The sequence below is a fragment of the Phasianus colchicus genome, chromosome Z, assembly GCF_987193195.1.
Source record: "Phasianus colchicus chromosome Z, bPhaCol1.hap1.1, whole genome shotgun sequence".
Taxonomy (NCBI): Eukaryota; Metazoa; Chordata; class Aves; order Galliformes; family Phasianidae; genus Phasianus; species Phasianus colchicus.
Genome location: NC_143476.1, coordinates 13,292,159 through 13,311,974, shown reverse-complemented (window position 1 = coordinate 13,311,974; position 19,816 = coordinate 13,292,159). Strand labels below are relative to the sequence as shown.

Sequence of the window (19,816 nt, the reverse complement as noted above, 5' to 3'; positions counted from 1 at the left end):
AACTTCAGTGTGGGACACAAGCAATAAGGACAGGATTTGGAGAGTTTTCTGCTTTCTATTGAGGTGTTCAGCACCTCACCACTCTTAGAATTTTTCTCCTAGTATCGGATCTGACTGTGTGGGTTCCAAATGCCCCAGGCAGAGGAAGAACTCAGTTTGGATTCCTCTCACATGTAGTAGAAAAGGGCAAAGGAAAGGCAATCTGCACACACCATCTCCTCCAGCAATTTGTAAACCTAGCAGATCTGCCCCATGCTTTATTTATGAGTGAGTGCAATAGAACATTTGGCCTTGTGTCAGCTGGAGGAGCTGACTGCTGAACTGAATGGAAGATTTCAGTTTTTCCTTGCAGCCACAGAGATAAGCAAGCAGTCTGAGTCAGAACACGCTGGTCTTCCTTTACAGTTACACAGTTTGGGCCCTGATGACTTCAGCTGTTGAAAATAATGCAGCCTAGTCACCTCCTTGGACGGCGACAGCAGTGGAAATGTGAAATTGCTGCCTTCCCTTTTCTTTTTCATGATTTAGACTCTAAGGTTAGTGTTGCTAGCTAGGTTTGTCATGTTTCCAATTTTATTAGAAACGTAGCAGCAGAGCTCCAGATAGCAATCAAAAGATGTGAAGCTTCTATCTTCATGTGGGCTGAACTCTTAACCGTAAACTTTTCAATAAAGGAGATTATTTTGTATGCCAGCATTTTCTACAATAGAGATTTGACGTGTTCCCACATTGCGTCCTTATCTCTAAGTTGGAGAGAGATGGATTTGAAGGCTGAATCATTCTGTGGGTAAATAATTGGTCTGATGGTCACAGCCAGAGGTTGTTATCACCAGTTCTGAGTCCGGGTGGAGGCCAGTCGTGAGTGGTGTCCCCTAAGGGTCCATCCTGGGACTGGGGCTCTTCAGCGTTTTCATCAATGTCATAGGCAGTAGAAACAACACACGGAGGGTGGTGAGGCACTGGAACAGGTTGCCCAAGGAGGCTGTGGATGCCCCATCCCTGGAAGCATCCCAGGCCAGGCTGGATATGGCTCTGGGCAGCCTGGGCTGCTGGTTGTGACTGCACACAGCAGGGGGATTAAAACTATGTGATCATGGTGTCCTTTTCAACCCAGGCCATTGCAAGATTCTATGATTCCATGACACAAGTGTACCCTCAGCAAATTTGCTGATGATACCCAGTGAGGTGGTACAGCTGGCAGAGTAGAAGGGAGGGATGCGATCCAGAGGGACCTCCCGGCATGGAGTCCCCAGTCACTGAGACAGTGCCGGGCAGCGGTGCCCAGCAGCTGCTCCCTGGCAGGGGCTCTCCCTCAGCTGAAGTCATTCCCTGCTTGGAATTCCGCATGGAACCGGAACCCCAGAGCCGAGTGCATCACAGAAGATGCTGCGTTTGGGGGCCTGCAGGGCTGCTCTGCGTGCTGCCTGGTCCCCAGCCATTCCATGTGAGGTGACACTGCGCTGTGATGTCACAGTGGTACCTCGTGCGCCCTCGTGGCAGCGGTGGGAGCGGTGGCTCAGTCCGCTTGTGGGACCCGCAGGAAGCGGAACCAGAGAGAGCGTTGCGTCTACCTGGAGATTTCCTGCTGTCATGGAGCGGCTGAGAGCCCTTCGAGGTGAGTCCCTCCACCTCTCCGCATGCCGTGACGCCGCCCGAGCGCACGTGTGCCTCCAGAGTCAGTTCAGGCCGCGCCGGCAGCACCGTCCTCGCTCTGCTGAGCGCAGCTGCCCGCCGTGGTTTCCCCGGCACCCCAGCAAGGGGAAAGCTCCCTCCCCTGTCCCCGCCAACCGTGGGGCTGGAGGAGCGTTCCTCCCAGAGCTGGCCGGATGCTCGGCCCTGGCTCCGAGCGACACCGGCGGCAGCTGCTCCGCTCTTTGCTTCCAGGTCTCTTTGCCTGTGTGGGCTGCGTGCCCAGACGTACGCGTCGCAGGGAGAGAAGCAGGGTGCCGAGCCCTGTCCCTGCCTGCGCCGTGACTTCGCTGCTGCGGCGCCTGCAAGACCGGGAGGTGAGTCGGGGACGTCCGGCTGCCAACCATCCTCCCTCGCCCTCCCGGCCTGGTGCCACGGTCCCGTCGGGATGGGTGGCAGCGGGCAAAGCGAGCGTGCCCGATCCTTGTCCCCAGGGTGACCGAGCGCAGGCGTACCGTGAGCTGGAGGGCGCCCTGTGGGAAGATGACAGCCGCCCGCTGTGCGGAGTGGTGAACCGGCTGCTGGCAGAGGTGTCCCAGGACCTGACGGCAGCCCAGGTGAGGGGTCACTCCCGATGGCAAAGGGAGCCGCTGCCCACACTGGCATTCTGCTGGCGGACGGCGATGGCTCAGCCCTTCCCAGGGCCTCGGGCGATCTCCTGTGCCGCGTGTCACCAGAGCCTCTTTTGCAGGGCGTGACCGGCCACGTGAAGACAGCTGCCAGCAATGTCCTGGTGGCTCTGGCTCGGACGCACTTCACCCTGGTGATGGCCGAGCTCCAGAGCCACCTGAAGGCCACGGGGGACGCGTCCAAGGAGTTTGTGCTCCTCACCCTGAGCCGACTCTTCAGCACCTCTGGTAGAGCGCCCTCAGCCCCCCGACATCTCCGACAACCGGGACAGGAGCCTCTCCCCTCCGCGCGCGATCTGCGTTGAGCTGGGGGATGCGGGGCTGCAGCCCCTCCTCCCTCACTGCCCAGACTCTGACTGCGGCCTCTCCTTCCTCTCTGCAGCTCCACAGTGCGTCCCCTTCGTGCGGCTGATGCTGGCTGGCCTGCGCAGTGTGGTGGGCCAGGTGAGGAGCGGCCGGACCCTGCGCCTCGCTTGTGCTGGTGAGTGCTGGCTCCAGAGCAGGGGGCCTCAGGACAGCCCTTGCACCTCGCCCTGCTGCAGGCTCTCACAGGCTGCCTTTTCTCTCACTCTCTTTAAACATAGAAAATAACAATTACTATTCATATATGTTTCTTTAATTTTGTTTTCTCAGTTGTGAAACAGTGGCTGGACAGAGTGAAGATTCACTTGTCCTCTGGATCCCAATGCCCCTGGCCTGCCATGGAGAAAGAGCAGATCTATGAGAACCTTCAGGAGCTGCTCTTCTCTGTGCTGAGGAACTGGCAGGACTGCCAGGAGGAGAAGGTGAGCCTTGCTGCGCTCCCAGCCCAGGGTGGCAGCAGGGCACCCATGTGGCAGCTCTGTCTGTGCCCAGTGGGCTGGCAGCTGAGCAGTGATGGGAGGGAGTGGGCTGGCTCTGCAAAGGGCCCCGAAGTGGCTCTGTGGCAGGGAGCAGCTGCATGTCACAGCACTGTGGCAGGAAGAGCTGGGGATGAGGGTCTGGGGAAAACCTGCCTGCCCTCCAGAGCGAGCCCATCCCCTGCTGGGCGTGGGGGTGTGGGGAAGGGGAAGGGAAAGAGAAAGCCTTCTCTGTAGGAAGGGCAGACCTTTGGTCTTTGATGCCGGGCCTCTGCCATCCCTCTCCAGGACAAACAGGCCGTCCTCGGGGCCGTGGCTGCCATGCTGGATGTTCTCCTGCAAGAGGAGCTGCACCAAGAGCACGTCTGGGAGCAGCTCCTCTGGCTTGTGCACCCGTGTCAGGAGATCCAAGACACCTGCAGGGTGGCCAAGGTGAGACGCTGTGCAGGGCTCAGGGTGGACGTGGGGCCAGTGCAAGTGCCACGAGGGGTCGGGGGGTGCAGGGAGGAGGTGGGGAGCCCTTGGAGAAAGGAGGAATGGGTGCCTGAGAGCCTGAGGAGCTCTGTGCTAGCAACTGGGGGGACCACATCCAGTTGCATCTGATGGGGGAGAAGAGGGCTGCTGGGTGGGAAATGCCTGCAAATGATGCTCAAGCATGGCTCGATTGAGAGCAGAGAGACTCTCGGTGCTGCTGGGAGGTGGGGGATAAAAAGCCTGTGCAGGAGCTTCTCCCTGCAGAGAAACAATTGGGAAAGAGGTTTTCCACTCCCAAGTGGCTAGATGTGGCTTCATCCCTTTCTTCCTCTCCTTGTCTCTTGCAGAGCCTCACTGTCTTCCTGGAGGCCTTAGAGGGCACTGAGTCTGTCATCCAGAACGACAAGTTTCTGGACGTCATGAGTGCCGTGTTCTACCAGGTAAGGGGAGCCTATCCCTGTGCCCACAGCAGTTTCCCTCTTACCTAAGTCTGAGGAGGACTGCAAAGGTCTGAGCCCCTGACTAATGCAGCTGAGCCTTGGCTCCTGCATGCTCACGGCTGTTCCAGAGCCGTGCCTGTCCCCCCAGGGATGCTGTGAGGCAGGCTGGGTTTGGTCTGCCTGTTCTCTTCCTGAGAATGCCCAGGGAGATGAGAGCAGGCAGCACAGTGTCTTTTCCGTCCTCAGTGCTGATGTGATTTTCTCATATGGACTTTGTTCCCACAGCTCTATGACAACACCAAGCAGCACAGCGAGGCTGATCGAGCGGAGCTGACCCACTGCATCATGCTGCAGGGTAAGGAGAGGAGCTTTGGCAATGCTTGCAGTGCCCTTGCCAAAAGGGCCTCTCTCACAAACCTCGGGAATGGGCGTGAGTTTCTTGCTAACATAGCGTGGGATTTCCTCCCTGCAGCCCGGATCTGCCCAGAGGAAATGGTCCTGTTTCTGCAGTCACAGCTGGGCGAGGACTGGGAGGCTGGACGCGTGGCAGCACTGGGTCTGCTCGGTGCTCTGGCTCGCTCTGATGGTCAGTACCACAGGCTGGGACTTCCAGGGATCCCCTCTGCCATCGGGGTTGTGGCTCCGCTCATGCTTCTGTGCATCTCTTGCAGAGCCCGTGATGATGGAGAAGCTGCCCCAGGTGGTTGAGGCTGTGCAGTGTCTGTGCAGCGACCTCAGGATCCGGGTGAGCTGCTTTGGGAATAGAAAGTGTTGTTGGGGTGGTGATGCTGCTGCCAACACGGGCAGGGCTGGGGTGACTAGAGAGGTGCTGGGGCATTGACCACACGGTCGCGATGGCTCCTGTGGGAGAGCAGGCAGAGTGGAGCGGGCAGGTCCCTGTGCTGTGCTTGGAAAGTGCACAGCCTGGTGCTAAGGCCTGGCCCTCACCTCAGGAGCCAAGGCTCCTCCTCTGCTCCTGTTGTCTCTGCTCGTGCCCAAAGGGCTGCCCCGATGAGCAGGTGGCTTCCCTTTGCCTTCTGACCAGAAAAATCACACCCTCAATTGACCCCTGGCAGGTGAGGACGGCAGTTCTGCACTTCATCAAGGACCTGCTCAGTTCGAACACCCGGAGCTGCTCAGCCTGGGATGTGGTGGGGCACATCTTCACTGAGTTCAGCCGCACCGCTGGAAGAAGGGTAAGGACAGTGGGCAGCATCTTCTTTGGGAAGACCTGTGCTGCTCAGAGGGTGGCACAGAAGCACCGCTGGGGCCGCACCTGAGCCTCCTGAGAGGCTCCTGAGAACTGAGGTAACCGGGTTTCAACACCGTTGTTGTGCAGGCAGCTGGAGACCTTTCTGCCCGGGAAGCCCAGGAGGAAGGAGCTCTGCAGGAGCTGTGCATGGACATCCTGGGGTCTCTGGACGTCTCTGCGACAGGGATGTCCAAAGTAAGTCACATCTGCCCTGCTGCTGCTCCTTGCCTTTGCACCACCTGTTCCTCATCCCACCACCCCAGGTCTCTCCTCCAGCGTGCTCTGAAGCACGCAAGACTCAGGGAAATTCGCAGAGTCCTCTTCGTCTCTGAGCGGAGGCAGGAATGCTGACACGCTCAACTGCCTCGTTCCCGACAGCTCCTGTGGCCACGGCTGCTGCTGTTCGTGGTGCCAGCCCAGCACACCGGCATGCTGATCCCGGTCTCGCGCTGTGTCCGAGCCCTGGCCGAGAGAGAGGATCTGACAGGACGGCGAGTAGAGGAGCTGGATCCCCATTTCCTCAGCTCCATGTTTCAAGGTAGGAGCAGAAACTCTGCCAGTGAGCTCTGCTGACCTGTGCTACCACCCAGAAGGGACAGCGGAGCTGCGCGTGGCTGGGCACGGAGCGTCTTGGAGTCTGACTCAGCACTTTTTTCTCCTCACAGGCCCACGACTGACTCCCCAGACACTGCTGGCGCGCCTGCTGGTGAGTAGATGCTCCAGAGCCCAGTGCCACCAGCCCCCGGGAGGAAGCAGCACGGCCACGGGCAGAGCTGTTGGCTGCTTCCATCCTGGGGGGAAGCCGCTGCTCTTGCTGCAGAAGTGACCCTGCTTCTCCTTGCTCTCGCTCAGGTGCTGGCAGGGAGCCCTGTTGCAGGCAGCGAACTCCAGGCCGCTGCCTTACAGCTGATGCAAAACCTCCACAGCAGGTTCCACAGAGCTGTGGGGGCCATGTGGGCCGCTGAGATCCCCCTGCTGCTGCAGTGTCTCCAAGGTAAAGTGCTGGTGGGGAGGGAGAGGCGGAGGCAGGGAAGGGCGGGAGTGAAAATGCAGCTCTCTCTGCAGGGTGGCAGAGGGGAAGCATTGCCTGCAGCCCAGTGCTTGCTCTGCTGCTGTTCCCATTCCAGGGAGACAGCGCTGAGGCCCGGGGATCTTTCCCCGCGGGGATCTGCCCCTTCCAGGACACGGATGGGCCCTTCACGTCCCCTCAGTTAGTTCTGTGTTCCTGCGGGGACAGTGTTTGTGGGGAGGGACAGGTCATGGTGGAGGGGGTGCGGGTCCCAGCTTGGCAGTGTCAAGTGCCCAGGCCAAGCCAGGTTTGCAGCAGCTCTTCTTCTGTGCCTTGATCCCAAGTAAGGGTCTTTTTCTTCCTGTTGCTGTGCAGGGAAAGATGAGAGCTTCCTGGACACTGCAGGGTGGGAGTGCCGTCTGCTGAAGGTACAGCACTGCTGGGTGCAGAGAAGTGCTTGCCTGCCCCAAGTAGCCCCGCTCCCATATGAGCCACCACGGGACAGGAACAGCCTCTCCAGTGCTGCTGAGGAGCCTTTGAGGCGCTGCCTCTTCCACTCTGCCCCAAGCCCAAGGGGGGTCTTAGGAGAAGAGTGGCAGAAGGCTTAAATGGAGGGAATGCTGGGGAGCTGGGAGAGGAACTGTTCTTCCAGACACCTCTCCCTAGAGGGCTGCAGCAATTGGGAGTGAGGGAAGAGGCAAAGGGCAAGGGAACATCGTCTTCTCCTGTTCTCCAACAGTTCCTCGGGGCGTCAATGGACACCATACGGGATGAGGCCTGGATCGAGGCCCTGAGCTGTGAGCTGAGCCGGTGGCTGAGCAGCTCTGCCAGCAGCTCTGCAGAAAAGGTGAGTTCCCCCCGGCTCCACCCAGCGGTGCAGCTGCAGGTGTCCAACTGGGGCTGGGGCTGTGGCTGGTGCTCTGCCCACGCGGGATGCTGGTGCTGCTTCCCCAGTCTGTGCCCCCAGAGGGCCTTTCCCTGCAAGCTGCCCAGGGATGGATAAAGCTCGGCCCTGCAGCTGCTCTCAGCGACTCCCAGGGAGCGTGGGTCCTTCCACCTGGCCCTCCCCCAACAGGTTAAGCTGCTGCCACATCTCACCTTCTTCCTTCCCTTCCCCTGCAGTCTTTCCTGTACAAGGCTCTGGGCACAGTGCTGGGAGCCTGTAAGGGAGTCCTCCACGTCCAGGAGAAGCTGCTGCAGCACCTGGAGGAAGCAAACGCGGAGGACCCATGTGAGGCCCAGGTGAGCCCTGCTCTCCTCCAGCTCCTGCGAGCATCCCCGCTCCGTCCCTGGGGCAGAGGGCTTCTCCTGGCCCTGCTCCGCGCCTTTCCATCTCCTCCCTGCTGCCCTTTTCCTCAGGAGAGGATCTGTAGATTCAGGCCTGTGCCAACTGCCCCTTGTTCCTTTGTGCAGGGAATGGTCTCTCTTCTCAGCCACGCGGCTGAGAGTAACTTCCAAGCAGTCCTGGCCACGCTCACCACGTTTGCGTCCAGGCTGTGCAAAGGCCGCAACGCGAGGATTTCCAGGCACAAGAAGGTAAAGCGTTACGGGTTTCCATCTTGGCATTCTTCTGCCTTATTTTCTGCCTTGGAGCCCAGGTGCATCGCGGGGCACTGGGGGCCGTTGAGCGAGTGTCTCAAGGCATTTCTTCCCACACAGATGGAGCTGGACAGCACGAGAGCTCAGGCCACACGCAGCGCTCTCGTGCTCGCCCACGGCAGCTTGGCACTGCGTGCCTCCAAGGAACAGCTGCTCGCCCACCTGGAGGGAGACATCGTGGGCAACATCCTGATGCTCTACAGCTGCAGCTGCCGGGTGAGAGCTCAAAGCGTGCCAGGGTGTCTGAGCGCCCAGCTGTAGCCCCTCCACAAGGGGGGATGCTGAGAGGGGCCTTCCCTTTCCAAAGGTGCCTCGGGGAATGGTTTGTGCCCAGATGAAGACCCAAGCCCTTCCCTTAGCGTTGCCCCCACGTGTCCCCCTTGCAGCCCTTGTCCCATCCCACAGTTCAAAGAATGTTCTTCTCTCTTGGGCCTCAGGACCTGCAGAACAACCTCGCACTGGTGCAGAGCATCACCGACTTCAGCTCTGCCTTCCAAGCAGTCGTGGGTGATTCTACATCCTTTAACCCCTCCTTAAAGGGAAAGCTTCTGGAGATCTTGATGGTGAGTGCCTAGAGGCAGGGCTGCCTGCAGAGTTCTGGGCTGCGCCATGAGGCCTGCTTCCCTGGGGGCATACAGGTCTCCATCAGCCACACGTCTCCAGCTGTTGGGGACTTTGGGTGCTGGATGCAGCTGCTGGGCAGCGGGCTAGGTGCACCAGCTGTCGAGCTGCTGCATCCTGCAGTGCTTCCATGGGAAACATGGGAGTGATGGGGCTGGTGTGTGGCAGTTGTGCCTGTCTTGGGGCTGGGTGGAAAAGCTCTCATGTGACCCCTGCCCAACTTGACAGTGTCTCTCTGGGACTTGCAGGACCTGCTGAAGAAATACTACTCGGGCATTCCTGTCTCCCCAGTGCCCCTCAAGGTGGTCCTGGCCCTGGAGCAGTTGAGGTAAGGTCCCCATTTTGGGTAGCTCCTGAAGGTCTGGAGGAGGTAGGGGGCGAGGAGCCGCATCTATAGGAGTGAAGACTGGGCTGTTGCGCCCAGCAAAACTGAGGTTCTGGGCAGGGAGAAAGGCCCTGGTGCTCCTGTCCCCTGGCAGGGAAGAGAAGGGAGAGTTGGGGTCTCCTTCCCTTCAGAGAGGGAGCTGGTTCACTGCTGCCGGGGAGGAGGTGGGCGCTGCTGAACTGAAGACAGTGCTCAGCAGCAGGAGCTGGGGGTATTGGCTTGGTAGCTGTCGATTAGGAGAAAGTCAGATGTTGTCTGAACCAGGCTGGAGAGCACTGCTAAAGGCCCTTTCCGATTTCTCTTTCTTTCTTCCTCCTCTCAGCAAGCTGAAGCCCACTTTCGAAAGCAAGGACATGCGGGAGATGTTGGTCCTGTGCTGCAAGAACATCGTGACGCACCCTTCAGCAGAGATGATGCTGAAGATCAGGAAGTCACAGCACGCAGCGCAGTACCTGCAGGTAACCTGCCGTAACTTTCCCGGCCACCTCTCGGTCAAACCCGACCTCAGCACACACAACCTATGCTCTGGCAACAGCCGTGATGCTAAACCTCACTGCCCTCTTCTGCTTTCAGCTTCAGCAAACGTCCCTGAAAGCTCTGGGCCGGCTCATGGCAGTTCTGCTCCAGACAGAGCCCAGCGGCGGCTTCTTTCAGAACATAGTGCATGTGAGTATGTGTGGGGCAAGGGAGAAAGCATGGTGCCTGTCGGCAGTGGGGGCAGATCTGGGGACTGAGAGGGTGATCAGAGGGGAGCAATCTCCTGCTGACGTGCCAGCTCACTGCGAGCTCAGAAATGGGCAGAGCAATGGGCCCTGCAGGGGAAAGGCAGGAGCCAGCCCCTGGCAGGCCACAGCCGAGGAAAAGCTCCCGGGTTGGCAGGCAGGATGACTGCAGAGAGCGGGGGCAGCAGTGCCGGTGCTCAGTGAGGCTGGAGGCCACGTGGAGCCACAGGGCAGCCTTGGGGGAAAGTGCTGGGGAAGGAGGGACAGGGAGAGGGGCGGCAGGAGGGAAAGCAAAGACGTCCTCAGTGAGACAGATGCTCTACCCCAGGTCCTGCAGAAATGCATGGTTTCAGAGAACGTGTGGGAGCGCAAGAGGGCCCTGCAGACCTGCTCCCAGCTTCTGGCTGTTTGCGAAGAGCTTCGAGTGAGTAAAGAGCCCCACCGCATGCCCCCTGCTCCCTCCCCAGAGCCCCTGAGCTGGAAGGCGAGCTCCGCCCAGCTGTGCATGCTGTGCCACGGCGTGAGGAAGGCACAGGCGGAGAAGCCAGGGAGAGCCGGGGCTGCCTACAGCTTTCTTCCTGCCTCTCACCCCTGCAGAGAGCAGATGCCTGCGAGCACTTTGGCTCCCTGGTGGGATTGCTGGCACCTCTGACGTGCGACCCCATGCCCGCATCCCGCCAGTTGGCTGCCTCCTGTCTGAGCTCCCTTCTCCGAATCCAAGGTGAGCAGAGCAGGTTGCACCAGCCCTCTGCCCTCCTCCGTAGCACTGCCAGACCCCATGGGCTGGGCCCTGTTTACAGGAGGGAGAGGCACCGTGCACAGCTCTCTTCTCGTCCCCACCCTGTCCTCTGTCTCTCCCCTGTGGAGAGCGGTTCCATTTCCAGAAGCATGACTTCCCTTTTCTCCCTGGGCTCTTTCCAGCCAAAGCAGCCAACAGGGAGCCAAGAGACATCGGGAGCCTGTCTGAGGGACTGCATGCCTGCAGCACTGTCTCTCAGCTCCAGACCACGTCCAAAATGGCCATGGTAAGTGGACCCAGAAAGGGGTGGTGGGATCTCTGTGCGGAGGCTTCTGCACGACTCTGTGCTGCTCCCAGCCTTTCACACCGTTTCCAAAATGAGCTGTCACCCTGAGACCGCTGTTCTCAGCAAGCAGCAGGAGGCTCTGAGCTATGGCTGGCCTTCAGGCACGCAGTGCAAGGGGCTGACTCCATGATGTGTGTGTGTGTGTGTGTGTGTGTGTGTGTGCACTTGCGTGCATGTGTGACTGTGGCTGCTGGGAGGTAGGCTTTGCATGTCAGCAGACACCATGGGTGCAGAAGCTGAGCGAAGGCTCAGCCGCCTTCCGTGTAAATAGCAGGGTACGGACAGCAGGAGCGTTGTGAATGGCCGGCAAGCCACTGAGCTAAGAATGCCCACCAGCCTGCTTTGTGCTCTGAAGAGCTGCGCAGAGCAGTGATGGGATCTCTCCTGCTTCTCATCTCTCTGCAGATCGTGTGCAGAAACTTCCCCGTCGAACGCACCGTCGACTTCATGATGGCCACCAAGGAGACCATCCGGAAAGCCACAGGAGTGCGCGTGCGTGCTGCTGGGAAGTGGGTGACCACCTTTCTGCAGATGCACGGGAAGGACATCTGTTGGAACGTAAGAGACTTTCTTCCACGTGTCTTGGTTTGTTTCTGGCTGTTGCACCATGCCCTGTGCCGTCTGCCTCTGGTACTAAAGCAGCACAGCCTGAGCGCAGAGCCAGGGCTTGGACAGGGGGGCTGGTTTGAAATTTAGGCTTAGGCGCTGGCAGCATGTCAAGGGAGCAGGCACTGCTCACGCGCTGAATGTCCGTGGTTAGGCCCTGCAGAGTCCAGGATGCAGCAAGTCATTCCTTCTCCCCTTCTTCTTCCAGGTGCCACCCATCCTCTACATCCTGCGCAGCTGCGCGTCATCTACGCAGCAGAGCACGTTCGTGCCCTTCCTGTGCCAGGCGGTGGTCATCCTCACCCGCTGTCACACTGAGGCCGTGATGAACAACTTCTCCCGGCCGCCTGGACCCACAGACAGGTACTGGCACTCCTGCCTTTGCTGTAGTTGTAGCTTGCCTCTGCCAGAGGGATCCAGGGAGGAGGCAGCTTCTCTTTTTTCCTCTCAAAGTCTGTGTGAGGTGGAAATTACTCAGTCACAACTTGAGACTCTCCATTTTCTAGTGAGACGTGGAAGAGAATAAGAGAGTTCTGCCTTCAACGGTGGAGCCAGTAGAAGAAAAAGGAAGAAAAAGAAAAGGACACAAAAGGAAAAAGAGAAAACGAAAGGAGAGAAGAGAAAAAAGATAGAAAGGAAAAGAAGAAGGAGAGAAGGGGAGTAGAAGGGAGAGGAGAGGAGGGAGAAGGGAAAGGAGAGGGAATGAGGAGGAATGAGAGGAAAGGGGAGGGAAGAAAAAGGGAATGAAAAAGAGAAATTTAAAATGAGGAGAGGAGAGGAGAGGAGAGGAGAGGAGAGGAGAGGAGAGGAGAGGAGAGGAGAGGAGAGGAGAGGAGAGGAGAGGAGAGGAGAGGAGAGGAAAAAGGGAAGGAAAAAGGGAAGGAAAAAGGGAAGGAAAAAGAAGGAGGGGAAAGGAGGAGAGAAGAGAGAAGAGGAGAGGAGAGGAGAGGAAAAAGGGAAGGAAAAAGGGAAGGAGGGGAAAGGAGGAGAGAAGAGAAAAAGAGAAGAGAAGAGAAGAGAAGAGAAGAGAAGAGAAGAGAAGAGAAGAGAAGAGAAGAGAAGAGAAGAGAAGAGAAGAGAAGAGAAGAGAAGAGAAGAGAAGAGAAGAGAAGAGAAGAGAAGAGAAGAGAGAAGGGAGGAGAAGAGAAAAGAGAAGGGAGGAGAAGAGAAGAGAAGAGAAGGGAGGAGAAGAGAAGGGAGGAGAAGGGAGGAGAGGGGAGGAGTGGGGAGGGGAGGGGAGGAGTGGGGAGGGGAGGAGAGGAGAGGAAAGAAAATGAAAAGAGAGAAGGGGAGGAGAAGGGAGAGGAGGGAAAAGGGAAAGGAGAGGGGATGAAGTGGAAACAGAGAGGGAAGGAAAAAGGGAATGAAAAAAAAAATTAAAATGAGAGGAGTAGAAGAAAAAGGGAAGGGAAAATGGAAGGAGAAAGCGAAGGAAAAGGGAAGGAAAAAGGGAAGGAGGGGAAAGGAGAAGAGAGGAGAAGAGAGGAGAAAGAAAGAGAAGAGAGGAGAAGAGAGAAGAGAGGAGAAAGAAGAGAAGAGAGGAGAAGAGAGGAGAAGAGAGGAGAAGAGAGGAGAAGAGAGGAGAAAGAAGAGAAGAGAGGAGAAGAGAGGAGAAAGAAGAGAAGAGAGGAGAAAGAAGAGAAGAGAAGAGAAGAGAAGAGAAGAGAAGAGAAGAGAAGAGAAGAGAAGAGAAGAGAAGAGAAGAGAAGAGAAGAGAAGAGAAGAGAAGAGAAGAGAAGAGAAGAGAAGAGAAGAGAGAAGATTGTATCATTTATTAAAAATAAATAAATGCGAGAATCCTGGCTGAGATGTGAAAAGGGTACTTTTTTAGCAGTCTTCCTATTTATAGCTGAAGGAACCTGGAAGCTCATCGAGTGCAATCCCCTGCCTTAGCAGAACTCCTAGATTAGGTCACTCAGGAACGCATCCAGGCAGGTTTTGAGTAATGTCTCCAGAGAAGGAGACCCCACAGCCTCTCTGGGCAACCTGCTCCAGTGCTCCATCACCCTTACTGAAGGGTCTGAAAGTCTGAATGGCCTTCAGAATTGAAAAACTAGTTGAGTTATGAACTGTAAAAGTTTACCTCAGCAGTCTAAGTGCATGTGTCTCTCATGAAACTAGGACACATCTACACGTCTCTTTTTCCCCCTTAAATTCCTCACATCCCTAGCATCTATGACAAAGTGTGTCATAATATGTTGGCAGACAGTGCTTGGTGGCAGGCTTTAATTTTAACAGTCTTTCAGACCAGAAGCTGTGTAGCTCAGCTCTAGATTCAGACACTTACATTTAGACACTCAAATGTAGTTGCTGCAGACGCCTTAAATTTGGAGGCTCCTCAGTTGTGCAGTCAGACATGAGTACCACTGAGAGAATCTGGTCCATGTTGGAGCTGTGGGTGGTTCCTCACTGAGTGGCTGACGCTCGTTCAAAGCTCAGCAATGTCTCTTGGCAACTCAGATGCCAAAGAGGTACTTATCTGCTAGCTCTGCTTATCTTGGCAGCAAATCTGGAAATATTCACACAATAATTTGCATTATTTTGGCAACAGCACGAAATGTGAACCAACAGTAATAGAAGCCACTCTCAGCAGTGGCAGATGGGCTGCACAGCTAAGGGTGGAATTAGGCTGCAAGTTCACACATCTCTCACAACTACGCTGTGCTCCTAGTTAGATTCAGTGGGTTTACAGACTTCCAGAAGCAAAAGCAGCTGTCAGCCACACTCAATTAGACAGGTTGGCAGATGTTTGGCCTCACTAGAACATCGTGAGGACACAGAACAAACTCAAAGGTAGCTCAGCAATAGCATTTCTCACACTGGAGAAGAGTAAGGAGGCTGTGGATGCCCATCCCTGGAGGTATTCGAGGCCAGGCTGGATGTGGCTCTGGGCAGCCTGGTTGAGTGCTTGGTGCCCTGCACACAGCAGGGGCGTTGAAACTGTGTGATCATTGTTCCTTTCAACCCAGGCTATTCTGTGATTCTATGATTCTCTGATACATTTTATTCACAGACAAAGGTCGCATGTCTTAAAGCATCATAAAACTATGTTTTAATTTATCCTCTAAAAGAAACACTACAACAGCAAAAATGAACAACTTGGTTTTGATTTTGATTTCTTTTTATTTTCATTTTTTTTTCTCTCCCTCTCCTTTTTAACCTTAGAATATCATATAGGGAAGAACCACTGGTGTCCCCACACAATATGACATAACCCCACTGACACAGCAGTACTGGTTAATGCCTTTTTTTTAAGGCTGCCAAATATGCAAACAGAAACAGGCTGGACTTCTAATGTGGCCGAATATTTCCCTTTCCAGGGAACAACTCCATTAATCACGTACCTTCATCTACCTGTCCAGCAGTTCATTGTTTTTCTGCTGAAAGAGACTTTGCAATTAAAATCGTACTGAAATGAGAGCCATAGTTTTCCAGAATGAAGACTCAGAATGCCCTCAGTGAAAAACAATTATTTCTTTTAAAAAAGATTTCTCATTTGCACCATGGCTTATTATACATGTAGAAGTATGTTCATTTTGTGTGTGTCTCAAGTTTACCACCAACATGCAGCATAAAAAATGCACACATTTTTTATTCTAAATGAAGTTGAAACAAATTATTTTCAAAGATTTCTTAATACAATCCTTGTGAAATGTTCCGTATTTACGAATCTCTATTTTCTCACTGAAGGTGGTTCCATAGTGCTGCTCACTGGACAAGAGGAATAATTTACTGCATTATTTGGTGGCTGTTTTTCACAGCCTGATGTTAAAACAGCTGGTCTTGTCCTACTGCCTCTTCCTCCCTGAAAAGCAAACTAAACAAATCAACAAATAAATAAAAGGGAATGTACAGACAGAAACTTAATTCACACCATTAGCTTATCCAGCTATCAAACTCCATTCAGACGAGGAGATTTTAAGAGTAGTTCCTCCCATGAACTACAACTCTGACTCTCAACAGAAATTGTTTCTGTTTTCAACAATTTCAGTGCCTGTAAGTGCAGCCTTGCCTTACCTTATCAGAGAGTTCTAATGAAAACTTAGGAAAACTTGCCTCCCTCACTTTCAAGATCTCCAATCTTTAAGTCCGTGTCAGCATTCACTTTTTGCTACCGCCTATTCAGTGACAGAAAGCCAGCATGCATGTTTCAGTTTGTTTTCCAAGCTTGCCCTTTGACAACAGAATGATGAAAAGACACCACGTTTCTCCAGCCGGTTGCTGATTTGAACACAAGCTGAAGTGGTGTGAGCGGTTTCCCATGAAGTAACTTGGCAATTTAATTATCAAATGCATTAGTTGTGTTTTCTAGTTTCTATTAGTAGGGGAGAGAAAGCTGAAACTTCAAGTAAGCTTCATGTGCTGTTAAGAAAGACACTGGATAACGGTGCTTCTCATTAGTACAAGGTGTCACCGCCTGGGAGTTAAGTTTTTGTGTAGCGAAAACCACCAGCAGAAAAGTCAGTCTGCCCTTCATATTCATTTCCTTTATTGCCACATTCCAGCATTTTTTCCTGTAAATACCACGGCCAAAGGAATATTTAGGGCAGTTTCGGCATATGTGGGGAGATTGAAGTCATCGTTCCATCAATCAGTGTCTCTTATTCTGCCAGCATCTGACAGGTGACAAACTGGTCTTCTGTTTTTCTAGGGTAGACATCACTGAGCAATGATAAAGAGGAAGCAATCCTATACAATTAAGGAGGAAATTAAGAAGAAATTAAGAAGAAAAGAATTGAGAAGAAAGATGTATGAGATCTGCTCATTCTGGGAATGAAGCAAGTCTTGTGGTCAGTAGATGAAAAGATGATTCAGAAACATGGAAGATATATTTTTGTATATCAGAAGTATAGTTAATGGGAAGATACATGAGTTAAGTGACAGGTAACCATAATTTCAGTGTTAAAATGTCCGTTTGGATCGTTGTTAATTTGTTTAATGTACTTAGCAGTGTATTAGCAGAAGATATTTTAGGGTACATATTTTAGTGTCTCTGTGGCAGATGCTTGGTTTTCATAAACCACACGTATATTTTACTTTTAAAATAAAAGCAGGGTGCCTCATCCAGAGACTAATTATACTGCAAAGCAAAACCAGCATGTTGCTCTACACAGGTTACCAAAGCCATCCTCCTTCAGCTAGATCTGGCTACTTAATAGCTTTCATTAGCTGGGAACAGTTTCCAAAGCACTCTGTTAAAGCCATTTCCAAACCATTCTGTCCCAGGGCATGAAGCCTTCCGCTTCATCCAGGTGTTCGCAATCGTTAGGGACTCAACGGTCTGTCCATCTACCTCGGTGCACACCAATATGGTGGGTGGTAAAATGGCGTTTATTAACTCGTGGCAGGAACTTATATAGCCTTGTACAACTTCGTCTACACCCCACTTATCGTGCGTAAGCACTTGCGTCACTACTTTCTTATCTGGTTACTACTAGCAATTACTCGAAGGTTCTAGGCTCGCTGTCTACATTTCCCCCTCCCTATGCACAAGCGTAATTACCCCATTCTGAGAGGACCCTAACCGCGTACAACCGAAGCCCCGCTTTGCGCCTATACATGCCATTGTCCTCTCAGTTAAGCCTTGCCCCGTTACATCCCGAATCGCAAAGTGATCCCGTACTACCCCTATACCACCGTGTTTTCTGACTGCCTACAAGCTTTTTGCATTTTACTATATTCTACGTGGTAGTTGACTGTGCGGTCAATCATCCTTTGAATACAACTTAACATAATTTGTAGAAGGCAAGGTACGCATACTATCAAAAGCAAGATAACTACAAGCCCTAAAAGCAGACCCTTCAATAAGTGCACACCCCATTCCCCTATGCCTCCGAACACACTTCTCAGCCAGTCCCCGATGGGGTCGTCCTCCACTTGGATCTTCTCCGTATGGTCGCGCAGGGCTCTCAGCGCTTTATGGATGGATACACTGTGGTCGCTGAGATTGAAGCAGCACATTCCTTCTAGGTCTTCACATCCATGCCCCTGTGCGAGGAGCAAGAAGTCGATGGCTGCTCTGTTTTGCAGCACCGCATGCCGAATGCTGTTCGTGTCTTCTAGCATCGCATTCAATATTAATGTTGTTAAATTTGCCTGCTTAACTGACCAACATGCTAGGCGTTCTATCTGAGCCAAGCTCTGCGCTGCAGCAACCCCAGGGGCGAAAATCGATGCGAATATCCGTGCTGTGGCACTCCATAACTCTACCTCGTCGTTACAATTCTCCGGGAGAGGGCTCGAACGCTTCCGGCGATGATGGTGACCCGTGATATTCGGGCCATACTGCATCCACGTCGTGAAGTTCGGAGACAGTAACGTCAGTTCCCCTAGGTAGCAGGGTCCTCCTAAGGCATTCTGCGGGATGCCCTGCCAGGCTCTATCCCCACAGATCAAGAAGATCCCAGGGGGCAATGCCTTAGCAGTTTTGTTATTCCATAGCACCTCGTTGACCCCTCGTTTGAAAGTGAACCCATACCCATAAAAGTCCCAAGCTGCTGTACAACTAAATGAGGATCTACCGCTAGATTTAGAAAGGACCCCACCCTTCGACAAGCAGGTTGTATTGCGCCCTGTGAAGACCCGTGTGTAATTTTTAGTATACCCGCAATAACCTGAAGTAATGGAGAAAGCCTCCGTGTTTGTAGGGCTAACTATAAACGCAGCTGGATTCGCTAGGCCCTTTTCTTTCGCTTTCTCTTTAACTTTAGCCCAGTCAGTAACCAGGCCCCCCCCCGGCCGCGGGCTCCCTCCCGGCCGCGGGCTCCCCCGCCCCGCTCCGCCCACCGCCCTATCGCGTTCTTCAAGGGGCGGTTCTGGCTGAGACGTTTTGTCCAAAGAAGGGCATAAAGACGGGACAGGGTAAGGCGGGGGCGGAGCTGTCGGCTCACATGACTGACTCGGCGACTCCTTCTTCTCCGTCTCTCCGCCTCCGCTCTCTGCCGTCGCCGCCATCTTGGCCTCGCCGGATCTATGAGAAAGCAAAGACCCGCTCCCGGCAACCCCGTCACGCTCCGGTCCTCCCCGATCCCTCCTTCTGCCTTTGCCGCTTTGAGAGCCCCAAGTATCAAGCCCCACGTTTTAAGCTCTGAGGCTTTTTGGTCGGACATGGCGCGCTGGCACAGCGCCGAAGTAAGTGAATCCCACCGATTTGAATCGAGCACCTGTTGAGGGGAGTCCAGCTCACCCTCCTTTTGTAAAAGGGACAACATTGCCCCTATTTCCTTCTTAGAAGGAGAGGTTTTCCCCATAGGGGTTTTCCCGCAGTATGTCTTACACGCGGACGAAATCACCTTTATGACGGCTTCCATGTTCACTCCGCCGGGCGTTTTCTCTCCCGCGGATCAAGCAACCACCGGGCTCCTCTTCCGATGGTCTCCTGGGTCCTCGGCAGGTTAAGCAGGCTCTCGGCCGCAGAGCCCCCTCCGACGCTACCCAGCTTCCACTCTCCTAAGCCGCAGCCCCCTCTTCTAGGGTCATCGTCTCCTTCCCCACGGGAGACGGATGAGAGCAGGATCGCCACGCCGCCTGTGGCCGACCACTATTCCCTAACGATCACGTCGGGGTCACCATATGAAGCCTTCCGCTTCATCCAGGTGTTCGCAATCGTTAGGGACTCAACGGTCTGTCCATCTACCTCGGTGCACACCAATATGGTGGGTGGTAAAATGGCATTTATTAACTCGTGGCAGGAACTTATATAGCCTTGTACAACTTCGTCTACACCCCACTTATCGTGCGTAAGCACTTGCGTCACTACTTTCTTATCTGGTTACTACTAGCAATTACTCGAAGGTTCTAGGCTCGCTGTCTACAAGGGCAGGAAGAAAAATTAGCACGTGTCCAAACAAAAATTGCTACAACTTTTTTTGTTCCCAAAAGAGAGATGAAATGGACAAATTTCTATTTTCTCATTCCTGACATGAGAATACAGTACAGCTATAAGAGAACAGGTAGTCAGAGCTTCACTGACCATAAACCATTCTGTAATGAATAAGTCCTTTATTTTTTTGTTCTATCAGATAGCAAACCCCAGAATAACAACTGTCCCACTGACTCTGTGTCAATGTGAGGATTAGAGGGAAGAGTGGAGAAAAGTGGTTTAATTGTATTTGTATGAATGAAGAAGATTAAATCATTTCATCAGTATCTGTAACACAGTTTACTTGCTTTCAGGTAACATAAGCAATTTCCATTTTAAGCAGTACCTCCTGACCTGGGGAAAGAACATCCAGCAGTTCTGGAGGCTAACATACACTATATAAGTGCTCTCACAAAAAGTACTGGTGCTGTGATGAGCTCAACCTTCCCCTCTTTCACGTCACCAGTGCTGTAGAGCAAGGGGCAAGTTCTGAGAGCAAACACGGTAAGAACAATCCATGCACTGAAAGGCACACTCATACAGTGCTATACAATGCAAAATAGTTTTCTTACTAACAGTGATGGTGAAGATAAGAGCCAACTTAC

At 53.7% G+C, this 19,816-nt stretch overlaps 3 protein-coding genes across 3 annotated transcripts; 2 read left to right on the top strand and 1 right to left on the bottom strand.

Moving 5' to 3' along the window:
- The first annotated feature begins 1,515 nt into the window (after window positions 1–1,515).
- On the top strand, window positions 1,516–6,000 carry LOC149912593 (maestro heat-like repeat-containing protein family member 2B). Its single transcript, XM_090131852.1, has 14 exons — window positions 1,516–1,615; window positions 1,885–2,006; window positions 2,124–2,246; window positions 2,381–2,546; window positions 2,701–2,799; window positions 2,952–3,103; window positions 3,979–4,071; window positions 4,357–4,426; window positions 4,544–4,657; window positions 4,743–4,816; window positions 5,148–5,267; window positions 5,411–5,518; window positions 5,702–5,818; window positions 5,989–6,000. Exons 1-14 carry the CDS (start codon window positions 1,591–1,593, stop codon window positions 5,998–6,000), a joined length of 1,395 nt encoding a protein of 464 aa, XP_089987978.1. The 5' UTR covers window positions 1,516–1,590.
- A 1,748-nt stretch (window positions 6,001–7,748) lies between these two features.
- Window positions 7,749–12,167, top strand: LOC149912592 (maestro heat-like repeat-containing protein family member 2B). Its single transcript, XM_090131851.1, has 10 exons — window positions 7,749–7,868; window positions 7,992–8,147; window positions 8,369–8,494; window positions 8,801–8,880; window positions 9,260–9,395; window positions 10,257–10,353; window positions 10,581–10,684; window positions 11,150–11,302; window positions 11,559–11,713; window positions 11,857–12,167. Exons 1-10 carry the CDS (start codon window positions 7,749–7,751, stop codon window positions 11,906–11,908), a joined length of 1,179 nt encoding a protein of 392 aa, XP_089987977.1. The 3' UTR covers window positions 11,909–12,167.
- A 4,418-nt stretch (window positions 12,168–16,585) lies between these two features.
- LOC149912591 (syncytin-A-like) lies at window positions 16,586–19,195 on the bottom strand. Its single transcript, XM_090132116.1, has 2 exons — window positions 18,643–19,195; window positions 16,586–18,320 (listed from the first exon to the last, which is right to left on the bottom strand). The coding sequence occupies exon 2, from the start codon at window positions 18,302–18,304 to the stop codon at window positions 16,979–16,981; it is 1,326 nt and encodes a 441-aa protein (XP_089988242.1). The 5' UTR covers window positions 18,305–18,320; window positions 18,643–19,195; the 3' UTR covers window positions 16,586–16,978.
- Between the last annotated feature and the right edge of the window lie 621 nt (window positions 19,196–19,816).